Below are 21,578 nucleotides of genomic sequence, written 5' to 3'. Positions count from 1 at the left end.
CTCAAACTGATACCACGCAGTGCCTTATTAAAGTGGTGTAGTGGGCTATACACAAGTGAAGAAGTGTGGGTTAGAATGTGAATAATATGATCGTTTGCTGTAGTTCACACACCTAAGGCTGGTTTAAATTATGTTCACACATCAGGAATATACAAAAAATATAAACTGTAAGCAATTGAAGAAATGACTGCAGCATTTTTGAAACACCTGACAGAAGACTATCCATGCAGAATCTGAGCGCTTCATCAAGATATGTGATAAAATGTTGGGTGTTCAGTATTGCTGAATGCCTCGTCTTTAACGTTGATCTTCTCCTCTGCTCTTTTAACCCCTTAAGGACCGGGCTCATTTTTTCTTTTTGTACCCTGTGGGACCGAGGCCGTTTTAACACTTTTGCGGTGCTTGTGTTCAGTTGTAATTTTCTCCTCACCTATTTAGTGTACCCACACATGTTATATATTGTTTTTTTCAGGACAAGATGGGCTTTCCTCAGATATCATATGTTTTGATCATATCTTATTTACTATAAAAAAATAATAAAACATGGTGAAAATTTGAAAAAACCCACCTTTTATGACTTTTCTTTGAAAAATCTTTTACTCACCTACAAAAGGAAGTAAAAAAACTAGCTAAATAGATTCCACTACTTGTCCTGAGTTTAGAAATACCCAATGTTTTTATGTTTTTTTGCTGTTTTTTGGAAGATATTGGGCAATAAGTACAAGTAGCGTTTTATGATTTCCAAACCTTTTTTTCCCAAATCTGGTCATTCTGCCTCCTTCTCCTCTTTGGAACACCTTTGAAGCCGATTAACTAAATTAATCCCCATCAAACCATATATTTTTGAAAACTAGACACCCCAGGGTATTCCAAATGCTGGTATTTTAACCCTTTCCATGCAGTAATTATACAACCACACTTTGTCAAACTTTGTAACAGTAATTTTTTTTTTCACACGAATTGTAATTTAGTTATAAATATAAAGGTCCTGGTATAAGTCACTGTCAAACAACACCCCAATATGTGTTCAGCAACATCTCCTGAGTATGGCCATATACCACATGGATAGATTTGTCAGATTGTTTGGCTGGTAAAAGGCTACTTTTGGGACATGCGTAATTCAGGTGGTCATTTGGTCACTCTGCCTCTATCACCTCTTTGGAACATCTTTGAAGCCGGCTACTTTAATTTACCCCATCAAACACCCCAAGGTATTTCAAATGCTGGTATTTTAACCCTTTTATGCATGAGATTTTATTTTGTATTTTTTTCCACACAAATTGTACTTCAGGAATTAATTCATAGCTCCTGGTATGCGTCACTATCAAACAACACCCCAATGTGTGTTCAGCAACATCTCCCGAGTGCATGGGTTTGTCGTGTTGTTTGAGATTTAAAATGCCACATTTGGGAAGTGCGCTTTTTTTCTCCATGGTCAGTCTGTACCTATGCCCTATCTTTGAGCCCGGCCACTCCAATTTACCCCATCAAGCCATTTTTTTTTAAATTAGACACCCCTTGGGTATTTGAAGTGCTTTTATTTTAACTCTTTCTATGTTGAGATTTTTGCGAAATTTTTGCACTTGCTCAAAATAATAAACTTAATTTTTTTATTAGCACATTTAAAAAAAAATTCACTTTTTTTAATTATTTTTTGAATATTTTACTAGAAAGCTGGGCTCCATTGGCTTGCATGGTTGAATGCAGTACCTGTATTCAACCTGCAAGTGGAGCCAGAGTTCTCTAGAGGGTCTGGAGACCCTCTAGCGAACTTTTTCAACTTGTTTTTTTGACAGGGCGGCCGCCATCTTGCGGATGGCGAAGATCACTGGCAGCGTCCTGGGGTGTCGAGGCATTCCAGCGACACCATTTAAGTTTAGGAGGTGATCGTTGATCGCCTCCTAAACACTTTTAAAACGGGCGTCCGCCGCCATACAATGTATGGCGGATGTTGACGCCCCGGGGAGGGGCCAGACATGGAGGCGATACAGCAACACCGTTTAAGCGAGGAAAGTGATCGTTGACCGTCAAAGGTCGTTACGTGACCGTTTTTGCATGACGGTCCTGAACTGGCAAAGATCGCAAAGGGGTTAAATCACATGGGGCCACAGCTGTCTCGCTGTTGCTGAATGCCTCGACCTGTGGCATTACATAAACACCGTTTGGGTGAAGAAAGCGATCATACATCACTTTCTACACGCGTTTAAAGTCATGACGTGCCAGGCATGTCAATTGTCGCCAACTAGATGTTTTTCTGTCATGTGCCTGGCACATCAGTTGTAATGAAGGGGTTAAAGGTGCTGTTGTACTGTCACACACTGGGTAAGCAGGTTAGCGAAGGGCCTCGGTGCAGGGATAGTGTTGTCTGTTTGTACGCTGCGATTCATGGTGCAAGGTAGACAGGCACACAGCAGACTGAAGAGCAGGACGGGAACTGGCAAGGCTGATGCTGAAATAGAAGCCCACCGGCAGGGCACACGACTGGAAGCTCACTGGCAGAGCACACGACTGTACACGCTGCTTGAAGCCCTCAGACAGGGCACACAACAGGAAGCCCACTGGCAGGGCACACGACAGGAGCAATACAGGATCAGGTACAAAAGGAAGCCAGGAACAGGGCAAACCAGTCCTATTACTACAATGCCAAGGCCCAGTTTGCAGGAAGTTACAGCCCTTTATACTGCAGGGCAGCAGGTAACAAGGCCAGGTGGCAACAATAGGAGGAGAGCAGAAACATAGGCAGAGTGGCCACTAGAGGCTGAACTAGGAACAGTCCAAAAACCTGAATGCACAATACAGGAGCCAGGAAACCAGGGCAGAATGTCACATGTACCTACTTAAGCAACATTATTCCTACTACTGTTGAATGCCCAGAAATAATTCCTTAATCAATTAAAATTTTGGCTCATGTGACCCAAATGCGAGCACTGATAGATCATTGCCTGGGTAGGTTCTTCTGCTAAGGATTATTTCCTTAGCATTCTAAAGTGTCTAAGTGGAACAGTGCCTTTAAATGAAACAAATAATGTTTAATTGTGGGGTTTCAGAAAAGTATTAACTTGGATATAGTCACAAACTATTGCACCAATTTACCTTTCTAAACAGTTTTAAGGAACAATTTTTGAATTGTAGGTAAGAAAATACTTTCTATAAGAATATGATGTAAAACGAGTGAAATAAACAAATTTGGCTGTCAACACACTGTTTCATTTGCTTTCATTACCATATGGTTTCCTAAGTGTAGTCCAGATGCAGAAATCCATATTTCAAACTTGTTTAAATCATAAAAACAAACAGAAGGGAACAGCTGGGCTTCATTTACCAGCTTCTTTTCCTTCACTTTCATAAGATTTGTTTCTCTATCCTTGTCCAACCATCAACTCACAGACAATAAACATTGTAGCAAAAACTGCTCTTTACCATTATCTTTGATATCAAGAAATATATAGTTACATAGTAAATAAGGTTGAAACAAAATACCCCTTGATCGAAAAGAAGGCAAAAAACCCTAATTAAGCTACTTCGAATTCTGCCATCAGGGGGAAAAAATTCTTCTTGACTCAAATAGGCAATCGGATTTCTTCTTGGACCAAGAAGCTCTAAAATATTAATGTTATTCTATTTATAACCCTGTATGTCATGCCTTTCTAAAACATATCCAGACCCCTTTTGAAGGCATCTAATGTATTTTATAAGACTACCGCCCTTGGCAGTGAATTCCATACCTTTATTGTCCTTACTGTAAAGAATCCCTTCCTATGAAATCTCCGCTTTCCAGTCTGAAAGGGTGACCTCTTGTTCTTTGTACATTTCTGTTAAAGAACAGGTCACTGAAGAGCTCTTTATATTGGCCCTGCATATATTTATATAACGTTATCATATCTTCTCTAAGACACAATTTTTCTAGTGTATATAATTGAAAAATGTTAGTTTCTCTTCATAACTAATATCTTCCAATTTGCCTTATTAATTTTGTGGCCCTCCTTTTTCTAGTTCCATAATGTCCTTTTTAAGCACCGGTGCCCAGAAATGTACCGCATATTCAAGGTGAGATCTTACCATTGACCTGTAAATCCTCCCGTGAATCAATACCCCTTTTATGCACTGTTGCTAAGTCTGTTGTCTACCAATATTCTTAAATCCTTCTCATTGGTAGTTTTCCCCAGGGGTATTCCATTCATAGTATAGGTTGCATTTTTATTATTTTTACCATACTGCATGACTTTGCATTTATCTATGTTGAAACTCGTCTGCCACTTGCCTGCCCAGTCCTCAACTCTAAATCTGTCTAAATCCTCAAAATAAACATAGCTCTCAATGTAGTTTGGGAGATCATTAATAAATCAATTAAAAAGAAGAGGACCCAGGACAGACCCCTGAGGCACTCCACTTAATGCATGTGTACAGTCTGAGTAAAATCCATTCACAAGAACTCTATGCATTCCATCTTTTAGCCATTTTTTGATCCAAATACAGACATTTGCCCCTACCCCTAATTCTTTTAATTAGTTGAACAACCTTTTATGTGGAATCGTATCAAATGCCTTAACAAAGTCCAGATAAATCACATCTATGGCCACACCCAGATCTATATTTTTACTAACTTATAGAATGAAGAAACATCTTTTGTTTCCCTTCACCAGTACTTTTCTAAATTGTAGTGTTACATCCAGCCCTGGCCCTACTGCTATGATACACAGAGTAGAATAATTAAAAGGTGTCATCAATGGCCTGTATTGATATTTCGAACACATATGCATGCAGGCAAGGCCAAGGGCATCTAGTGTTATGACATATGTTGGCAACACTGTGCAGTTCCAGCTATAAAATGAAATAAATAAATAAAATTACTGATTTAAACACATATTTCATCTTAGGTGTACAGTTAACCATTATATCCTATGACCATTTTATTCTCATAGGCCAGGAAACTCATGGAGGTAGCATTTGTGGATGGATACTATGACTCTAGGCTACAGTGCTGACTGTATTTTTATTATGATCTTATCTTTATATACGTATAAAATATATAACTGGTTCAATAGGATGAAATGGAATTAAACCAAACCCAGTAATTTCAACTTTTCTTAGTTTTCCTACTGGTAGACCTATAAAAATGCAATTATGCACCAAGACTCACGGAGAGATAAAACAAACATCACATAAGATCCCTCCTTAATTACAAATCAGTCTAAAATTTTGCTTTAGATTAGTATAACAAGATAATTCTATCACTGTATGCTTTTACCACTTATATTTAAAGGGGAACTCCTACCATGGTTTTACATCCTTTTATTTATGTCCGATGGTTGTCTGCCGTGGGCATCTAGACTGCATTTAAAAAAGTTCTGTGCATCTTTAAGACACAGAGCGCTGGGATATGACATCATCAACGCTTGTTAATGCAGTCTATGAAAGCTGTGCTGAGCCAGCAAAGCCTCCATATCGTAAATATGTCCATTGGGGAGATCAGAGAGATCTTGTTTGTTACCAGCCCATTACTCAGCGGGACATTAGTGGGGCAGATCACCTTGCCCCCCAGTTTTGTAGCAGGGGCATTTGCCATCCTAGGCCTACTTACTCGTGAGGATTTACGTCTGCAGTCGCCAACATCTCATCTGAGTGCCTCAATGTTGTATTTTGACACTCCGCCTCAGAAGGATGAGCATTGCCTGGGAAGGTTACTATGGAGAGCATATCTGTGTAGGCCACAATATACTGTCTAGGGCAAAATTATAACTGAGTATAATTTTTGCTGATATTTTGGAGCAATCTCCATAGTGACCATTGAAAACAATTACACTTTGATGTTTGTTGGTCACACATTCTAATGGAAATGCACTGTTTTACAAATGTATACATATAAGTTTCATTTAATTCTTCAGTCAATTTGCTCCTGCAAATCCATATTTTGTTACTTAAGTTTTTCATTTTTTTCCCGCTTAGCTGCATAACTATCTGCAAATATCCTCCAATATGCCTCATTTTTTTTCATTTGAAGGAGTGATTTGTTTATGTTTTCCAGATTGCATACACTTAATCTCGGACACATTTTTCCCCACATTTCCCTCCAGAGTTTGCCTTTAATGATGTCATGATCACACTATTAAGAAACTCAAAGGAGCAAGGGAAACTGTTAACTAGCATAACACAAAAACAAATTTGTCAAATGAACGAAATGGCAGGGTATACTACTACATATGTGTTTACATTTAAAATATCTGAGCTCTCAACATAAACTTAGTAAACTTAGTAAAACAGCTGCACCTTGCATGTTTTTTTATGTTGGTAGGGCAACAAGATTTTAAGCTAATGGCCCACTGTTTGAACTGCTTTGTTGTGATGATTTCCCAAAACTTATGTGGTACACAAGATCTAGGTACATTAGATTGTTACCCAATTACACCCTTTTATCAGTTTACTTTTTGATACTGTACATAGTTGTAGTGACTGTGCAGAGTTGTGCAGAGTTGGAAAAGTGGTCTTATCAACATAGCAACTAATGAAATGGTACAATAAGCAGAAAGATAACACCCCCTCCACCAATGTCTCACTAAAGGTGGTGAACCCCCAAGATCCCAGTTCCAGATAGCTTTGTTCCCTTGATGTTTGAGCTGTTATACAGAAAGTCAGAAGAATTAAGATAAGAAAATTCTGGGGTGAACTGGGTGAATAGTCACTTTTTTGGAGAACAGACATAAAATTGCACTACAAAAACATAACATCACAGTACCAAAGTGTAGATTAATGCTATAATTTAGAAACAATAACCAGTCAGATCTCCCAAGCACGGAGGCACCCCCTTAAGCATGTGTTTTCTTTCCATATTGAGAAATCAATCCCTGGAAAACTCTCCAAAAAGGTGTTCCAAGAACTGGGAATGATGTATGCACAGTACATCTTACAGTAATTTTCTAAGACCAACGCTACATTATTAACATGCTATAGATCAGATATGTATTTTTTTCAAATAAACATAGGATGTATGTGCACTTATGAAAATATTAATTTAGTATTCCCAATGTGCATGCATGTATGAAAGGATTAATATGCCGTATGTATCACTTTAACTTAACTTTATGCCATATTCATTTTGTAGCTTACCACAAGTGCCCTTTGACTGCACAAAGCTGTTTCCCTCTATCAGAAGTTTCAAACAAACTTACAGTAACTGCTGACACCTTTCTATTTCCCTTGACAGTTGTCAACGTTGCTCTAAATGTCACAATCAATACACATAAGCTTATATCAAAGATGGTGCTTATATCAAAGGAGAATGACTTCACAGTTTTAGCATAAATTCTAGCTGTCTGAAGCAGTCAGTGTGTTTCATGTCGCTTAGGAGCTTTGATGGGTACCTGACTAAATCACAGGGGCTTCTAACATTAGTGTTTACTAACGGTTTTACTTCACTTCAGTATGGAAAGACGCATGGTGCCATAGGTCTCATCAATAACTGTTATCCATCCGATCCAACAGTTTGGCTCTACTTCATCAGCACGACAGATTCAAGACTTATAAAATAGCAACATATACATAATCAGCAGGTATTTTTGGTAGACCAGATGACAGACCAGGTATTCTCAGATACAATGAGGTTTATTCACTAAAGTTGGCAGAAGTTGATTTTTTAACTCACTCACTTCACTCTTCATTATAAAGGACCAACGCTAGAAAATTTCAAGCCACTTCAGCAGCTTTCCGAAGCTCACTAAGGTTGGATATTTACAATGTAAAGTGAAGTGAAACACAGTTCTTTTATAAACTCTCAAACAAGTCTACCTTTAGTGATAAACCCCAGTGACAACTAATACCCACACATTTTAAAATCCACATTAAAATAACTAAATAAATGCTTTCTAGTGGTGGCATAGATGAAAGAAAGGAGTTAGTTCTTGGTCATGTTGAGTGCAGCATTCAAGTATTTTGTTAATGTGCTACTGTGTTGAGCTTTTCAATATAAATAGTGTTAATAGTAAAAATGCCAATAAATATGTTTTTGTGTTACATATAGTGCCACTCTTCCAAATGGGGCGCACATCCACATAGGGGAAAAAAGAGATTTTTGACAAAAAATAGTGTGACTCTGTATGCAAATGAGGTTTAGCAGTATTGCAAGTAGTGCACTGACATTTCCAAGGACATAAATGCGCTCATCATAAAATATTCTTTAATTCTTTGTAGCAAAAAAATATAAAAACACAGCAGCAATGGCACAGTATCACTCGGTCATGTGGATAAGGTAAAATATTGCACTTACAACAGATGAAATGTACAAAAGCGTGTACAAGGTAATCAGCTTTTAAACCAGGAACAGGAAATTCCACCGTCCTGCAGCAGGAACTTCCCAATATCTCTCTCTCTCAACGCATTTCACTGGACAACCGGCTTCCTCAGGAGATGAATCAGGATTTTCTTTTGCAGCTTTTCCACTCTGGATTTGTTGAGTCATAAGGAAGGTGGTCTATGTTAGATCTTCGGGCAAGCTGCAAAAGAAAATCCTGATTCATCTCCTGAGGAAGCCTGTTGTCCGGTGAAACGCGTTGAGAGAGAGAGAGATAGAGAGGGATATATTGGGAAGTTCCTGCTGCTGGACGGTGGGCTTTCCTGTGCCTGGTTTAAAAGCTGATTACACGCTTTTGTACATTTCATAGATTATTAAGTGTTGGAGGAACGCTTATTTGGGTGCTGCTGCCTAATTAGGGAAAGTATTATTTATTCATAAATGGTGTGTGTTTTCCTTTCTTGTGTTTTTGACATATAGTGCCATCATTGCCCTGTATTGAGATCAGAAGTAAACCATTCAACATTGAAAGCACTTTACTTACAGTCATTTTTCCATTACGATTTGCTTCTTCCCTTGAGGCTAATGCTTTCAGGAAATTATCTTTCAGTTCCTTTCCTGCACTTGACACTATTCTGAAAATAAGAAAAACAGTCATTTTGATTAATATAACTGTAAGAAATGAAGGGTGCTTTTAAAATGTGATAAATCATTTAATATATAAACATATGCTTTTGGGAAGATTTGGGTGTCTGTATAGTGAGCTTTCTGGTTTTACAATGTAAGGTCATTTGCATAGTAATGCACTACAAAGGGTTTGGAATCAAAGGCTCTGACAGAGATGGGATACTCCCCAGGGGGTCAAACTGCAGAAGTAGAAGATGCTGTATTTCCACATAAATGTGTGTTTATTTTCACATAAACTTTTCCTGCATAGCTGGGTTATACAGAAAATCTCTGAAAAGAATGTAAGCTTGCGAGCTGGGCTCTCTCCACCTAATGTATCGGTTTGTCTTCGTCTGTCAATTCTCGTCTTGTCATACCCCTTGAATGTACCGCATTTGCGCGATTATAAGATGACCCTGATTATAAGACGACCCCCCAAAATCTAAATATTAATTTAGGAAAAAAAGAAACTATAAGCCTACCCTACAGGAAAAAAGTTTTACTAGTAAATATTAATTCATGCAAACTATTTTTTCATATTTAATAAAAGCTATGATTGAGAAAAATATGTTTTTGTTTTTATTTCCTTTTATTTCCCAGTTATGCACATCTGCCCCCAGGCTTGCCACCCAGAAATGCCTTATACCCCCTATTTGCCACTCTGCCCCATGATGTTCCTTTTAACCCTCTATGTGGCACTGTGCCCCATGATATGCCTTTTAACCCCCTATATGCCCCTCTGCCCTATGATATGCCTTTTAACCCCCTATATGCCCCTCTGCCCCATGATATGCCTTACACCCCTATATGCCACACTCCTATCAAGCCCAGCCAGCCAGTACATGCTGGAACCTGGAGATGATAGGAGTGTGATTATAGCCTCCCTATGCCATGCTACCACCCTGGGTTCCTGTTCTCCTGTTGATAGTACAAGAGACGCTGCTCGCAACCAAAGCACCGGTAAGCAGCCTGGCCCCAGGGGACATTTTTGTCAGCTATTTGAGGTCTAATTAGAAGACGACCTCGATTGTCGTCTTACAATCGAGCAAACACGGTATGTATTGTATTAAGCACTGCGCACATTGTTGGCACTATATAAATAAAACAATAATAATAATAAAAGAGGAGTCCTTTTCAAGGAGGTACATTGCATTTGGGGATAACTTGGTAGGAACTGCAAGAGTCAGTATAACAAATGAAAATGCAGTGGATGGAAGTGTTCTGGGTCAGGAGACTCAATATGGTGTCCGGGAGAATGCTGTAAACTGAGAGAGGTTTCCCAAGGATGAAGGAAAAATTACTTATGTTTTGTATTATTATAACATACACAAAACATTTGATATGTTTTATAACGTCATGAATGCAGTATGGCAATGCTCTAAAACTACGACAAGCCCAACCACCATGTGACTTGTTTCCTGCTAAAGGAAGACTGTTTTAAATCTTAACAGCTGAGGATCCATTGTAGCCTTTTTACTGGGACAGGGAGCTTTCTTTATTCCAGTTTTCATCACATTATTCAAATTAATTAAACACAAGCTTAATATAATATAGCAAAAAATTTAACATTTTCCTGGGCTTTCAAATTTAAAAGCATATAATAGTGCTCATGAAGCTATGTACCTCAGCCAATTATAGGCTTCCACACAGCCATATGACTGGATAAATCAGATAAAATAATAAATTATATAAACAGCCATGGGATGGACTCGGCAGGTTGCTGAGTAGGTTATAAAATGGGCACACTGTCTAAAAAAGGATATATATATGTCACGTACAAGTAGTTTGGAGACACAGTGGTCAAGTAAGACTCCAGGACAGAACAAGGTCAAACAAGCCAAAGTCAGGATTCCGGAGAGCAGGATAGTCGTATAATGTAGCCGAGGTCAGGATTCAGGAGATCAGGATAAACGGTAAACGTAGCCAAGATCAGGATTTAGGAAAACAACGAAGTCAGATGAGCCAGGATCAAACACGGGAAACAGTAATCAAAACACTATCCGGGAGCTAGCACAAGGCATAGACAATCGTCAGAAGGCAAGGCATAACTGAACTGAGCAGGTTTAAATAGTCAACCGCAGGGGAAGTTCGAATCTCCCGCCAAAACGTCATGACGTCACTTCCGGCGTCCGGGACTCGTGGCCATCATGAGTGTGGCGTAACCTCCCTTCATATAGCCCTGCAGTTCGGGAGTTTGCCACTAGAGGGCGCGCGAGTGCTGGCGCAGGACGCCGTGTACCCAGAGGTCTGCCTCTCCTGCGCGGCACTTCCGAGGACGGCAGCGGTAGCGGCTGTGCAGTGGAGGGGGGTCTCCCTCTTCCTCGTGGCGGCTGTTGTGGAGGTGGCCGTGCGTTGGAGGGGGGTCTCCCTCTCCTGCGTGGCGGCTGCTGTGGAGGTGGCCGTGCGTTGGAGGGGGGTCTCCCTCTCCTGCATGGTGGCTGTTGTGGAGGTGGCCATGCGTTGGAGGGGGGTCTCCTTCGCGGTGGCTGTTGCGGCAACGTGGGAACCGAGGACGGGTAAGTAACAATATATGTGTATTATACACACACATATTCAATTACCACACAAAAAAAGTTATAAATACATTGTGTAAGTAATATTTAATATCCAAAAATGAAAGTGCTTTTGGTGAAATAAACTGTATTTCAGCCTTCTCATTACAAGTGTAGCTAGAGGGATGATGCCATGAAATCACCTTGAGGTCTGATTATACAGGAGCTGTGCCTAAAAATTTTGCCTTGGCAAACCAGCATACTCATGTTTTTACATTATTAAAATTGCTGTGCAACCTACGGTTTCCTATTTGCTGATAAGCTTTCTAAATACATAAAAGCAGAGAGCCTAATAATGTCAGTCAATAAAAGTGACAATGCATCTGTAAAATACTTCATATTCTTAAGAGAAGTTGGAACCTACTGGGGTAGGGCATATCTTAAAACTAAGGTAAGCATAACTGGGTAAGGATTTTTTTTCCAGAAGAGAGAGTTAATATTAAGTAAACCATACACAGACTTAGAATGAATACACTATCAGTGCTTGCTGTATTTCCACATTGCAATCATGTAGAAGTATTATTAATATCCGTGCAGCATTATTTAATGTTGCTTAGGAATAACAATATTGTTATGTAAAGCACCTTCTACAGTTGAGTATTGTTTATCATATATTAAGTACAGCCCTTAATCTTGAATTCTCAATCTAGTGACATCAGTTTCCAGGATTCCAGCATGCACTGTTTTTCAAAGGTGCGGTTTCACCTACTCTGCTGAATTTAACATCATGTATCATCATTCATAATACTGTTTGATGACCAAACCTTTCATTAAAATAGTTCTTTATTCTATTGTTTAATTCTGTGTTCATGTTACATTTTGCCAGCAACACTTCTTGGACGTACATGTGAGTTAATGGGCAATGTGCGTGTCCTTGCCAGAAATTTCCAAAATAAAAAAAAAATGACCCCAACCACAAAAATGCTTGAAAACACAATTTTGAATAAATAAAAATTGAACACTTATTCCACCGTTCAGGGAATGGAGGCATATGGAGAGGCCCTGTTTGGTTCAAGACATCTTTGAAGAGTTAACTTTAATCTGCCCAATCTATGACTATGTACCTGGAAGGATAAAATGTTTTCAAGTAGATGCATATTAATCGTTTTGTATGTGTTCTAGCTTTGTGATCGTAATGCCTTGTGGTAAACGACAGAATGGTCAATATCAATGATCCAGACAGTGACACATTGAAGTCTATAATAAAAATAGTGTGTTTGTGAGTTGGCTAAAAAATAGTTTCTATCGTCAAAAAAACAACTTTTTGCACACACTTGCAACTTAAGTACACTTGACTGCAGGAGAGTACAGTTTATGCAAGTTTAAAAAAATCAAGTTCCAACTCTTTCAGGGACCTGGGTGCAGGGTCAGGTTGGCATCCCTCTGCAGGGGCAGGATCTCGGCTGGAGACAGACAGTTGTCTACAGTAGCCTTAGTCTTTCTCTTTGGCACCAATAGACCACCTTTGGGATGTGGTGAACGGGAGATTTGTATCATGGATGTGTAGCTGACAAATCTGCAGCAATTTATTCCATCATGACCATATGGATCCAAATCTCTGAGGAATGTTTCCAGCACCTTGTAGAAAATATGCCACAGAATGAAGGCAGTTCTGAAGGCAAAAGGGGGTCCAACCCAGTACCATTGAGTTAAAACAACACTTTGTTTTAAGCAACTAAGACAAACTTACTGCTTTTTGAATTGTAACTGTAGAAGGTGCTGCAGGCCTTGGGGCAGGTGGGCAACTTGGCGTCTATATGTGTTAGACTATATATTACTGTTTTTTAATGTACACCGAAAAACCAATCCCACAGTAAGCTGCAGCACAACTGCTGCAGTACAACTACATTATGGTTAGTAACAAAACAAAAACTAAACTAATTTTAGAAGTTTAAATTTATATATATATATATATATATATATAGTGTTTATATTTATTTTTGAAAGGACATAAAAGTACGTTCATAAGTCCATGTGAAAGTCAAGAATTCTTAAATCAAGATCATCAATCAAAATAATAGTTCTAATGTTTAAATAACCACATGAAACCCTCAGACAATTGAAGTGAAAGGTTATGGAACACCCAACTTATAGTCCGGATTTAGCACCGTCTGATTTCCACCTTTTTGGAACGCTTAAAGAAGCTTTAAGGGGAAGAAGATTTTCATGTGATGATGTGAAAGCAGCTGTCAGGATCCACCCTGCCTGCCAGGACTATGCACTAATTATTCACTACTTATTGACGCTCAAGTTGTTTTACAACCACTAGTGGCCACCCCTCTCACCCCAGACCTTGTTATTGCAAGCAGCTCGGCCTTGTTACCTGGATTACCCTGACTTTATGAACCTGCCCTGCCTTTCAGTCAGGGCCTTTGTATTGAAGTCTGTGGACCATTCTGCTGTGGCTTTGTACCTGTACCGTTCCTGGTTACCTGCTTTGTGTCCTTATCAAGTGGACTCCGTGCCCTTCCAAGTGGGCTCCGTGCCCTTCCAAGTGGGCTCCCTGCCTTTCGTGCCCTTCGGGCTCCCTGCCAAAATACTTATTACTGGTATTTATTTATCCTGCCATACGTCCGGTTTCTTGCTTCCAGACTGTATAACCCTTATTTGCTTGTCCTGTCATAATACATACAAAACATTGCATTACCTAGATTTCTGCTTGTGGTGTCTTTGTTTGTATAATAATGCATCGTGGGTTACAGACTGGACCGCAAGTCCATGGGCTCCTACCCGACCTGATTACCAGAGTCCTGACAGAATACAAAGGCCGTTACAAGGAGTCCGCGGGGTTACTTTCAGTCATCAAAGTGATAGGAGAATGTTTACTTGAACTGTGCAAATCATTAATGCAAATCTGGGACTCCAACTCCAATCACTCATGAAGACCATTCACCTACACCTGTAACATCACTTGAGAAATCCAACAAGCCTGTTCTCAGTATTAAAAAGGAATCTTCTAGGAAATGTGAACCCATTACCACTGTTACCTCCTCCGTTGTCCCGCGGGTAGAGGAGCTGAGACGCAGCCCGCGGAACCGCCGCCAGGTCCGTTCTTCGGATAGACGCGCGTCCCCCACAGAGATCACTGGATCCTGACGGGGCGCGAACTCATAAATACTCATGTCGCTTCTTAAAGCGACATTTATCTTTTTTCCTCCTCCCCCTAATTAGGTGGGTAGGAGGATCCTGTTATTGAGAGGGATATTTAAACCCTCAGTATGCACTTCACCTTTGCCTGTGATAGTGCCTTATAGCCTTCACCAGCGTTCCTTAATTTGTTTGATATTTATTGGTTCTGACTCCGGCTAGTTTTTGACCTTTGCTGTTTGCTGCCTGCCCTGACCTCTGCTTGTGACCCCGACTACTCTTCTTCCTGACCCCTGAATTTATTATTTTATTTATTATTTTTGTTCCTGATTATTTGTACTATGCTACGCTCCTGTGTCCGTTATACACTTCGGTGTTCCGTTGCTGGGCTCTCCACCTCCGCCAGGAGGCGCCTTCCCAATTTCTGCTGTATTGCAGACGTGACACCACATCCAAATTGCAACAAAAGCGTGATGATGAGTCTTGCTTTTACTGTGGCAAAAAGGGACACTGGATCACCCAATGTCCTCTAAAACCAGCTAAACCCTCTGCAACCCACACCAACAAAACCCAGGCTCAGGAACCTGCATGTGACAACAGCAACATATCAAAGCTGGAGCACACCCTATCTCTTCCCCAACCTGGTGATCCTGGGGTTAACCAATCCACAGTACCTGGCACTTCTGCACCATCTGTAGCCATGTCGGATGACCTCCAGACCATGTCTGATGAAACCGACTGGTCTGATATGGACGGTGTGTTTTCAGACGCTTCTGTTGGTGATATAACGCACACACCCGCAATTGATAGCCCCACGGCTGTTTGTGCAGTTGGGACCACCACTCCCAAGAGTAAGTGTAAGAAACACTCCCTAGGGGCTCTGGGTTACATCCTAGCATCTGACGGGACAATTGTGCATAGGAAAGAACTGTTACGAGCAACAGCTGCGTGAACAGAAGTCTGTTAAGCCTGCCACTCCAGCCTTGAACCAGTGCAGTTCTGGTACTACCCCCCCCGCCCCCAGAGGTGCCCTCATCAGGGAGGTGCCCTCATCAGGGAGGTGCAACCAGGGTTGGCCTTAAGGCTATGCGACCACAGAGAGTGCAACATCCCAGATGGTGGTTACTTTGTGGCTCTACTAGAAGTGCAGGCTAGAGAGATCAAAAGATCTCCCCTCACCAGACCTCTCTCTATGGGGGCATGCGGGCAGACAGATACTGGTGATCACGGATCATCCTCTTACTGCCCAAAATAAAGGGAGCGCAAGTCTGTTCATACTTCTGTTTCATGGCTCCCTTGCAATGTGTGCTGGGTATTGATGCTAAATGCCAGGATATGATGATATTAAAGGGGAGAAATAAAAGAGAAAGAAGACAGATGGAGATAAAGAGAAAGCGAGATAGAGAAGAAGACAGATAATGAGATAATGCGAGATGAGGAGAAAGGAGAGAGATGGGAGAAATGGGAAAGATAAAGTGAAATCAGATAGGGGAAAAAAAGGAGAGATAATGATAAAGGGAGATCAAAGAAAAGGAGGAAAAATTAAAGAAAAAGGGGAGAGATAGTAAGAAGAGGGACTGAGGACGAGAACGATGGAAAGATTAAGAGAAAGGAGGAGAGGTAAAAAAAAGAAAGGTGAATGATTGAAAGGAGAGATAAAGAAGAAGTGGAGGGATCAAGAGTAAAGAAGACATAACAGGGGGTAATGAGAAAGGACAGAGATAATGAAAAAGAGGAGAAAGGCGAGAGAGAACTTTCTATTTTAAAAGTATTTTTATGTAAGGGTGAGTGTGTCTATGGGCAAGCAAGTGTGTGGATACAATCTGTGTGCCGATGCAGGGCCTATGGATACAAACTGTGTGCTGGGCAACTCCTGTGGATGCAATTTGGGTCCCGAGGCAAGTCCTGCGTGTGCAATCTGGACACTGGACAAGTCTTTTGTGCCTGCAACTTAGGGTTTTCGTGCATTATTTCTTTGATCTTTACCTCTAATACTGAGTTTGCTTGTGGTTTTTCAGTTGATGTATACCTGTAAGACTGGGTTTGTGTGTTATACAGTTGCACTATACCTGCAATGCTGGATTTTTTTACATTTTAAAGTGGGGGGTGCAGTGCCAAATATAGGATCTGCCCTGGGTGCCTAGTACTCTAAGTATGCCCATGGCTCTACCCTTCTTCCTCTTAGCTTATGCTGAGTCATGAGGCTAGACATGATTTCCCCATCTCTTCTATGTAATTTTTGGTTATCAACAGCCTATGATAGCAAATTATGATGGCATTAAAATTGTAAACTCCACACAGATATAGTCCATTACTACTAAAGTGAAAGGAAAAATAAGTGTACAAGACTAGTGTAGAAATGCAATGTACGCAAATGATGTCCAGCAGCACTCAAAATCTAGGTGCTGTAGTGGGATTCTAGTGGGATAGTGTCACATAACACTCAATATAGTTGTGTCTTATTTCAATACAACAATTCGATCCTACTAGAAGTGTAAAAATGGTGCAGTTTTATAGGCAAACACATTTGCACACATCATATAAGAAAACTAAAATAGACAAATGGATCAATTATGTAATGTGGTTTGCTCACAAGCTTATAATGACGAACAGCTATATTTTACCTGGAGACATGTTCTATGGAAAAACTAATAAACCTGGTGCCTACTGAGTGAATCTTGAGATTAATCATTTGTAGAAAACTAAACATTTAATAACAAGCACATATTTAACACTTAGCAATGCAGGCATTCTGGATGTGTTGGAATCATTGGTATAAAATATTTGATTACTACTAATTACGTGTTAAATCCCCATTCATATGCATTAATAATTGACATGTTATGTGGCATTTCTTTTTATCTTTTTTTTTTAATGCCTTCCCCTAACCCTCAAACCCTTCGTGGCATAATGTAACTATTATTGTTTGTTACAGATGTTACAATTTCATGCATCACCATGTGCACCTTTCCATTGTGTCTTTTCATTACCCCAACAGCAGTTAACATGTTAACAGAAGAGGGAATTGGTAGTGCCATTTGTATTAGGCAAGTACAGCTTTAATACAGTTCTCCCACTCTCAAGCAAGTCATTTCAGTACCAGGCAGCAAAAATGTTAGATATGGAAAAAACTATGAATTTAGAAGTATGTGCAAGGCTAAGTGCTTATTTTCTATCTTTTGTCTGGATTTGTGCCACCTTGGGAAATAAAATCTCACACATCTGGTTGAAAATTTTAGGAAATATGCATCCATTTTATATTTTAATCTGTGTCTCCTAATAAATTTGAAATATTTTTATGAGGAATGCAATATATTTTAATATCAAGAGGCAACATCTTTGGCTCATATTTTAGGAGTCTTATACTACATAAATTAAGTAACTGACTTTTATATATATATCATATCTATCTCACTAACGTGTATAAGAAGTGATTTTAAATACCTTGGAACTCTCCAGGTTTCAGACCTGGAGTCTGTGGGTGAAGCGCTGCTTCACTGGGTCACCCCAGCCCTCCACCACAATCTTTACTATAAAGATACTTACTGTACTTTTTTATTACCACAATATAAAGCTATCCTAGAGTTTCACTTTAGAATTTTGAAATCCATTAGTATTGTATGTTACCCAAGCAACAACTCTCTATATAAATATTACATAACTTATTTTCAGCAGGATCAAACACCTGGTTCCTTTTAGCACCGCATGGCACAGACTGTGGTTGAAGGACATCATTAACCTGCATTAGATATTGTTTGGTTAAGAAAACCCACTCCCTAGTGGCCACTCACTGTTTTACAGAGCAGTCTCCTGCTCTCTATAAGGTGCGTTCACCAGATGAACAGCTATCAAGCTTCCTGGTATTTTCTGTTCATCAATTCTCCAAGGTATATACAGCAAAAAAGAGAAAGCAGCAATAAAAATTTATTTCAACCAATATAAAAGTACCTACATCAACATAAGTGACATCATCATCACATAGTCCAGTCCTTGCTAAAACTGCCTCTGTTGATTAGCTACTGGTATACATGCTGTCCAGTGGATATCCGAATGAACAGTAAAAGTCTGCTGTTCTCTTTCACACAATGTGTTTTTATTTGCTCTTTTACATATGCTGAATGTACTCCCTGTATCATCTTGGAATTATGAGATAAGTTCCTTTATTTTATTTTGTGTGGTTACAGCGCACCTCCCCGCTTTTTTTTTCTAGTAGTGAGACACTAGATGGTGTGGTGGTGCTGCAGTGTTGTCATTTTACTGGGTGTAGTGTATATTACCCATATTTTATCAAAATAATAGTAGCCTTTTATAAAACATTAATGATCCAGGATAGCTAATTAAGATATGTTAAGAGCTCCATGCTCTCCTAACCACCCTCTTCTGGATACGAGGAAGAGACTGGATTCATTCTAGTAGCATTGACCTTGACGTAAGGTGTGTCAATTCTAAACAGCGCTCCGGCATTAGTGCAAAACCATCCACTTGTCTTCTGAGCAATGTGTTGACAGTCAGTATTTGAACACTAACATCATGCTGTCATGCTCTAGGCAGAATAATAAAAACTGCTCAAGGCCGAATGTACTGGTTGCTCTGGGACATCATTTACCACCTGCTCATATTAGGTTGAGCATGAGGTCAGTCTTTGAAACTCCGATTCAGGGGTGTTAAATGTAAAACAGAGTTATGCCTCAAGAATGAATGCAAACAATGGCCCTCCTAGTGAAAGTACTTGACCATGAAATTAACTATGTGGTGACATGATTTATAGAGTACTTATTTTGGTTCTTCCCCCCATAAAACTATGGAAACGATAAAGTCAACTTTAATGGAACATTTGAATCAATGTGAAAAAAAGACATTCTGTTTGCAGCCTGGAAACCTTGATAAATGATGTCCTATGATACACCAGATGCTTACAATGCTTCAGAAAAATGTATACTGCATGTTCATGCAACTGTAAAAATGCATATGTAGTTCCAGCAAAAACAGATTAAAATGATTAGGGAAAATATGCACTGGACAAGTCATTTCCAGAAAAGAACAGTCCATGATAATACATGTGTAAGCTTGCAAGAGCATGGTGGGCTTCTTCTGTACATGTATGTCTTAACATGTATTAATGTAAATGTTTATTTTATATATTGTTAATTTAAATTTTATTATTTATTTTACTTTCCCTATTCACAGCTGCACTGGGGATAAAAAGTGACCCTGACCCAAGAGCTAAATGATGTACCTGCGGCCTGGTTTGCCTGGTTTGTCAGATGGCCAATGCAGGTCTGCCCCTATTGTAACAGAGATGTATTGTAATGAGCTTGGTTGTTTAAAGTTTTCCAATTAAAAAAACAAAAAATTGTATATAAGTATACTTTTCATAGTGCTACAAAATATTAAAATCTGTACTCTGGGCTGTTTAAAAACTTCTAACAAAATACATATATAATACATGTGACTTAAGCAAGTTTGTGGATAAATAAGTCCATAAATAAAGATTTCTTCTTCTGCAGTATGCATTAATAGTAAAATATTTTAAAAAATAGTTCTGTTTGCCCTTTTGTTTAGTAAACTAATTGCACAAGACAAAATCACATGGAATTTAAACAAAGACATAAATCCCACACTCCTTAGAATGTATTTAATAACAATGTCTATATCAAATAACAGCTGCTTTACACAGTGAAGCAGTCAAGCCTGGCTGAAATATGCAGCTTCATTTATGGGCTGTTATGGGCTGTTTTTCTATAAAGAAACACACCCATATTAACAAACTGAAGGTGATCTGTTAAAATTCCCAAGATACATTAAAATAAAAAAATACCATAATGAGTTCCAGAAATGGGGAATATACATTATGTTTTAATATTATATCAGATCATTAACTCACAAAGAGTTGTGTATTTAATTAAGAGTTTGAGTGGCCTTCATTTCTCAACATTGATTCCTTTTGTATACTGTTGGCATTTTAGCCCAAATGAGCATCATCAATTGTTGCAAATTATGACCCTCTCGTAGCATCCTTTGATGCATCAGGGATTTTTAAATAGAAAATTGGATTTTTTCCCACAAAAAATGTCTAACGGAATGCAGAATTGTTTGCAGGAGTGTTACTGTCCTTGAGAGCAAGACTATCCAATAAAGAAACGTCTCAGTAGAACTAATGCTCCCTCATGTGGTATATGAGAATAATTTCTATTATAATATCTATTATGCAATGTTACATGTAGTTCCTCATTTGCATATATTTTACAAGCACATGCGCTCATCATTGAAATGATGTGGTCAAGATTTTTCCTCTCTCTCTGTCTCATCATTTTGTCTTTTTCACATTACTGTCAATTCTCTCTCCCTGTCGCTTCTGTTCCCTGGTTCTCTCTTTTCCTTCTTCCTCCTCTGTTTGCTCTTTCACAGTTCTTTGGGTGCTCTCTCTCTCCCCCTTTTCTTATTTTTATCTCTGGTCCCTTCCATGATTAGAGTCAACATACTCTAATTTTCTGGGATGCCCTCCAACAGTCAATTTACCTTACACTGTAGTCATGCTTCTCACTTCCAGATGCCCCCACTCTATACAGTGAAGAAGAAAGATTTGATCCCGTGCTAATTTTGCACGTTTGCCCACTGACAAAGTGAGAGAGAGAACAACAACAAAATCCAGAATAACGCATTTCAAATAAGTTATAAATTGATTTACATTTTACTCAGTGAAATAACTATTTGATCTCCTAACAATCAGCAAGATGTGTGGCACCCAGGTGTCTTTTATACAGGTAACGAGCTGAGATTAGGAGCACTCTCTTAAAGGGAGTGCTCCTAACCTCAGCGTGTTACATGTATAAAAGACACCTGTCCACAGAAGCAATTAATCAGATTCAAAACTCTCCACCATGGCCAAGACCAAAGAGGTGTCCAAGTATGTCAGGGACAAGATTGTAGACCTACACATGCTGGAATGGGTTACAGTTACAGTTGATGCGATTATTCGAAATAGGAAA

At 39.3% G+C, this 21,578-nt stretch overlaps 1 protein-coding gene across 1 annotated transcript in view; it reads right to left on the bottom strand.

The window, feature by feature from the left end:
• LOC149286947 (cilia- and flagella-associated protein 299) overlaps positions 1-21,578 on the bottom strand; it is a 298,663-nt gene that overhangs the window by 220,380 nt on the left and 56,705 nt on the right. Inside the window, exon 3 of the mRNA XM_089493596.1 lies at positions 8,829-8,919. Coding sequence (XP_089349722.1) covers positions 8,829-8,919 — 91 coding nt within the window. The remainder of the gene's footprint in view (positions 1-8,828; positions 8,920-21,578) is intronic.

Source organism: Sceloporus occidentalis, unplaced genomic scaffold (genome assembly GCF_023333645.1).
Source record: "Sceloporus occidentalis isolate IW3139 unplaced genomic scaffold, rSceOcc1.0.p SCAF_65, whole genome shotgun sequence".
In the NCBI taxonomy this organism is placed as follows: domain Eukaryota; kingdom Metazoa; phylum Chordata; class Lepidosauria; order Squamata; family Phrynosomatidae; genus Sceloporus; species Sceloporus occidentalis.
Note: the sequence above shows the minus strand (reverse complement) of the source record. Positions and strands in the feature narration are given on the sequence as shown.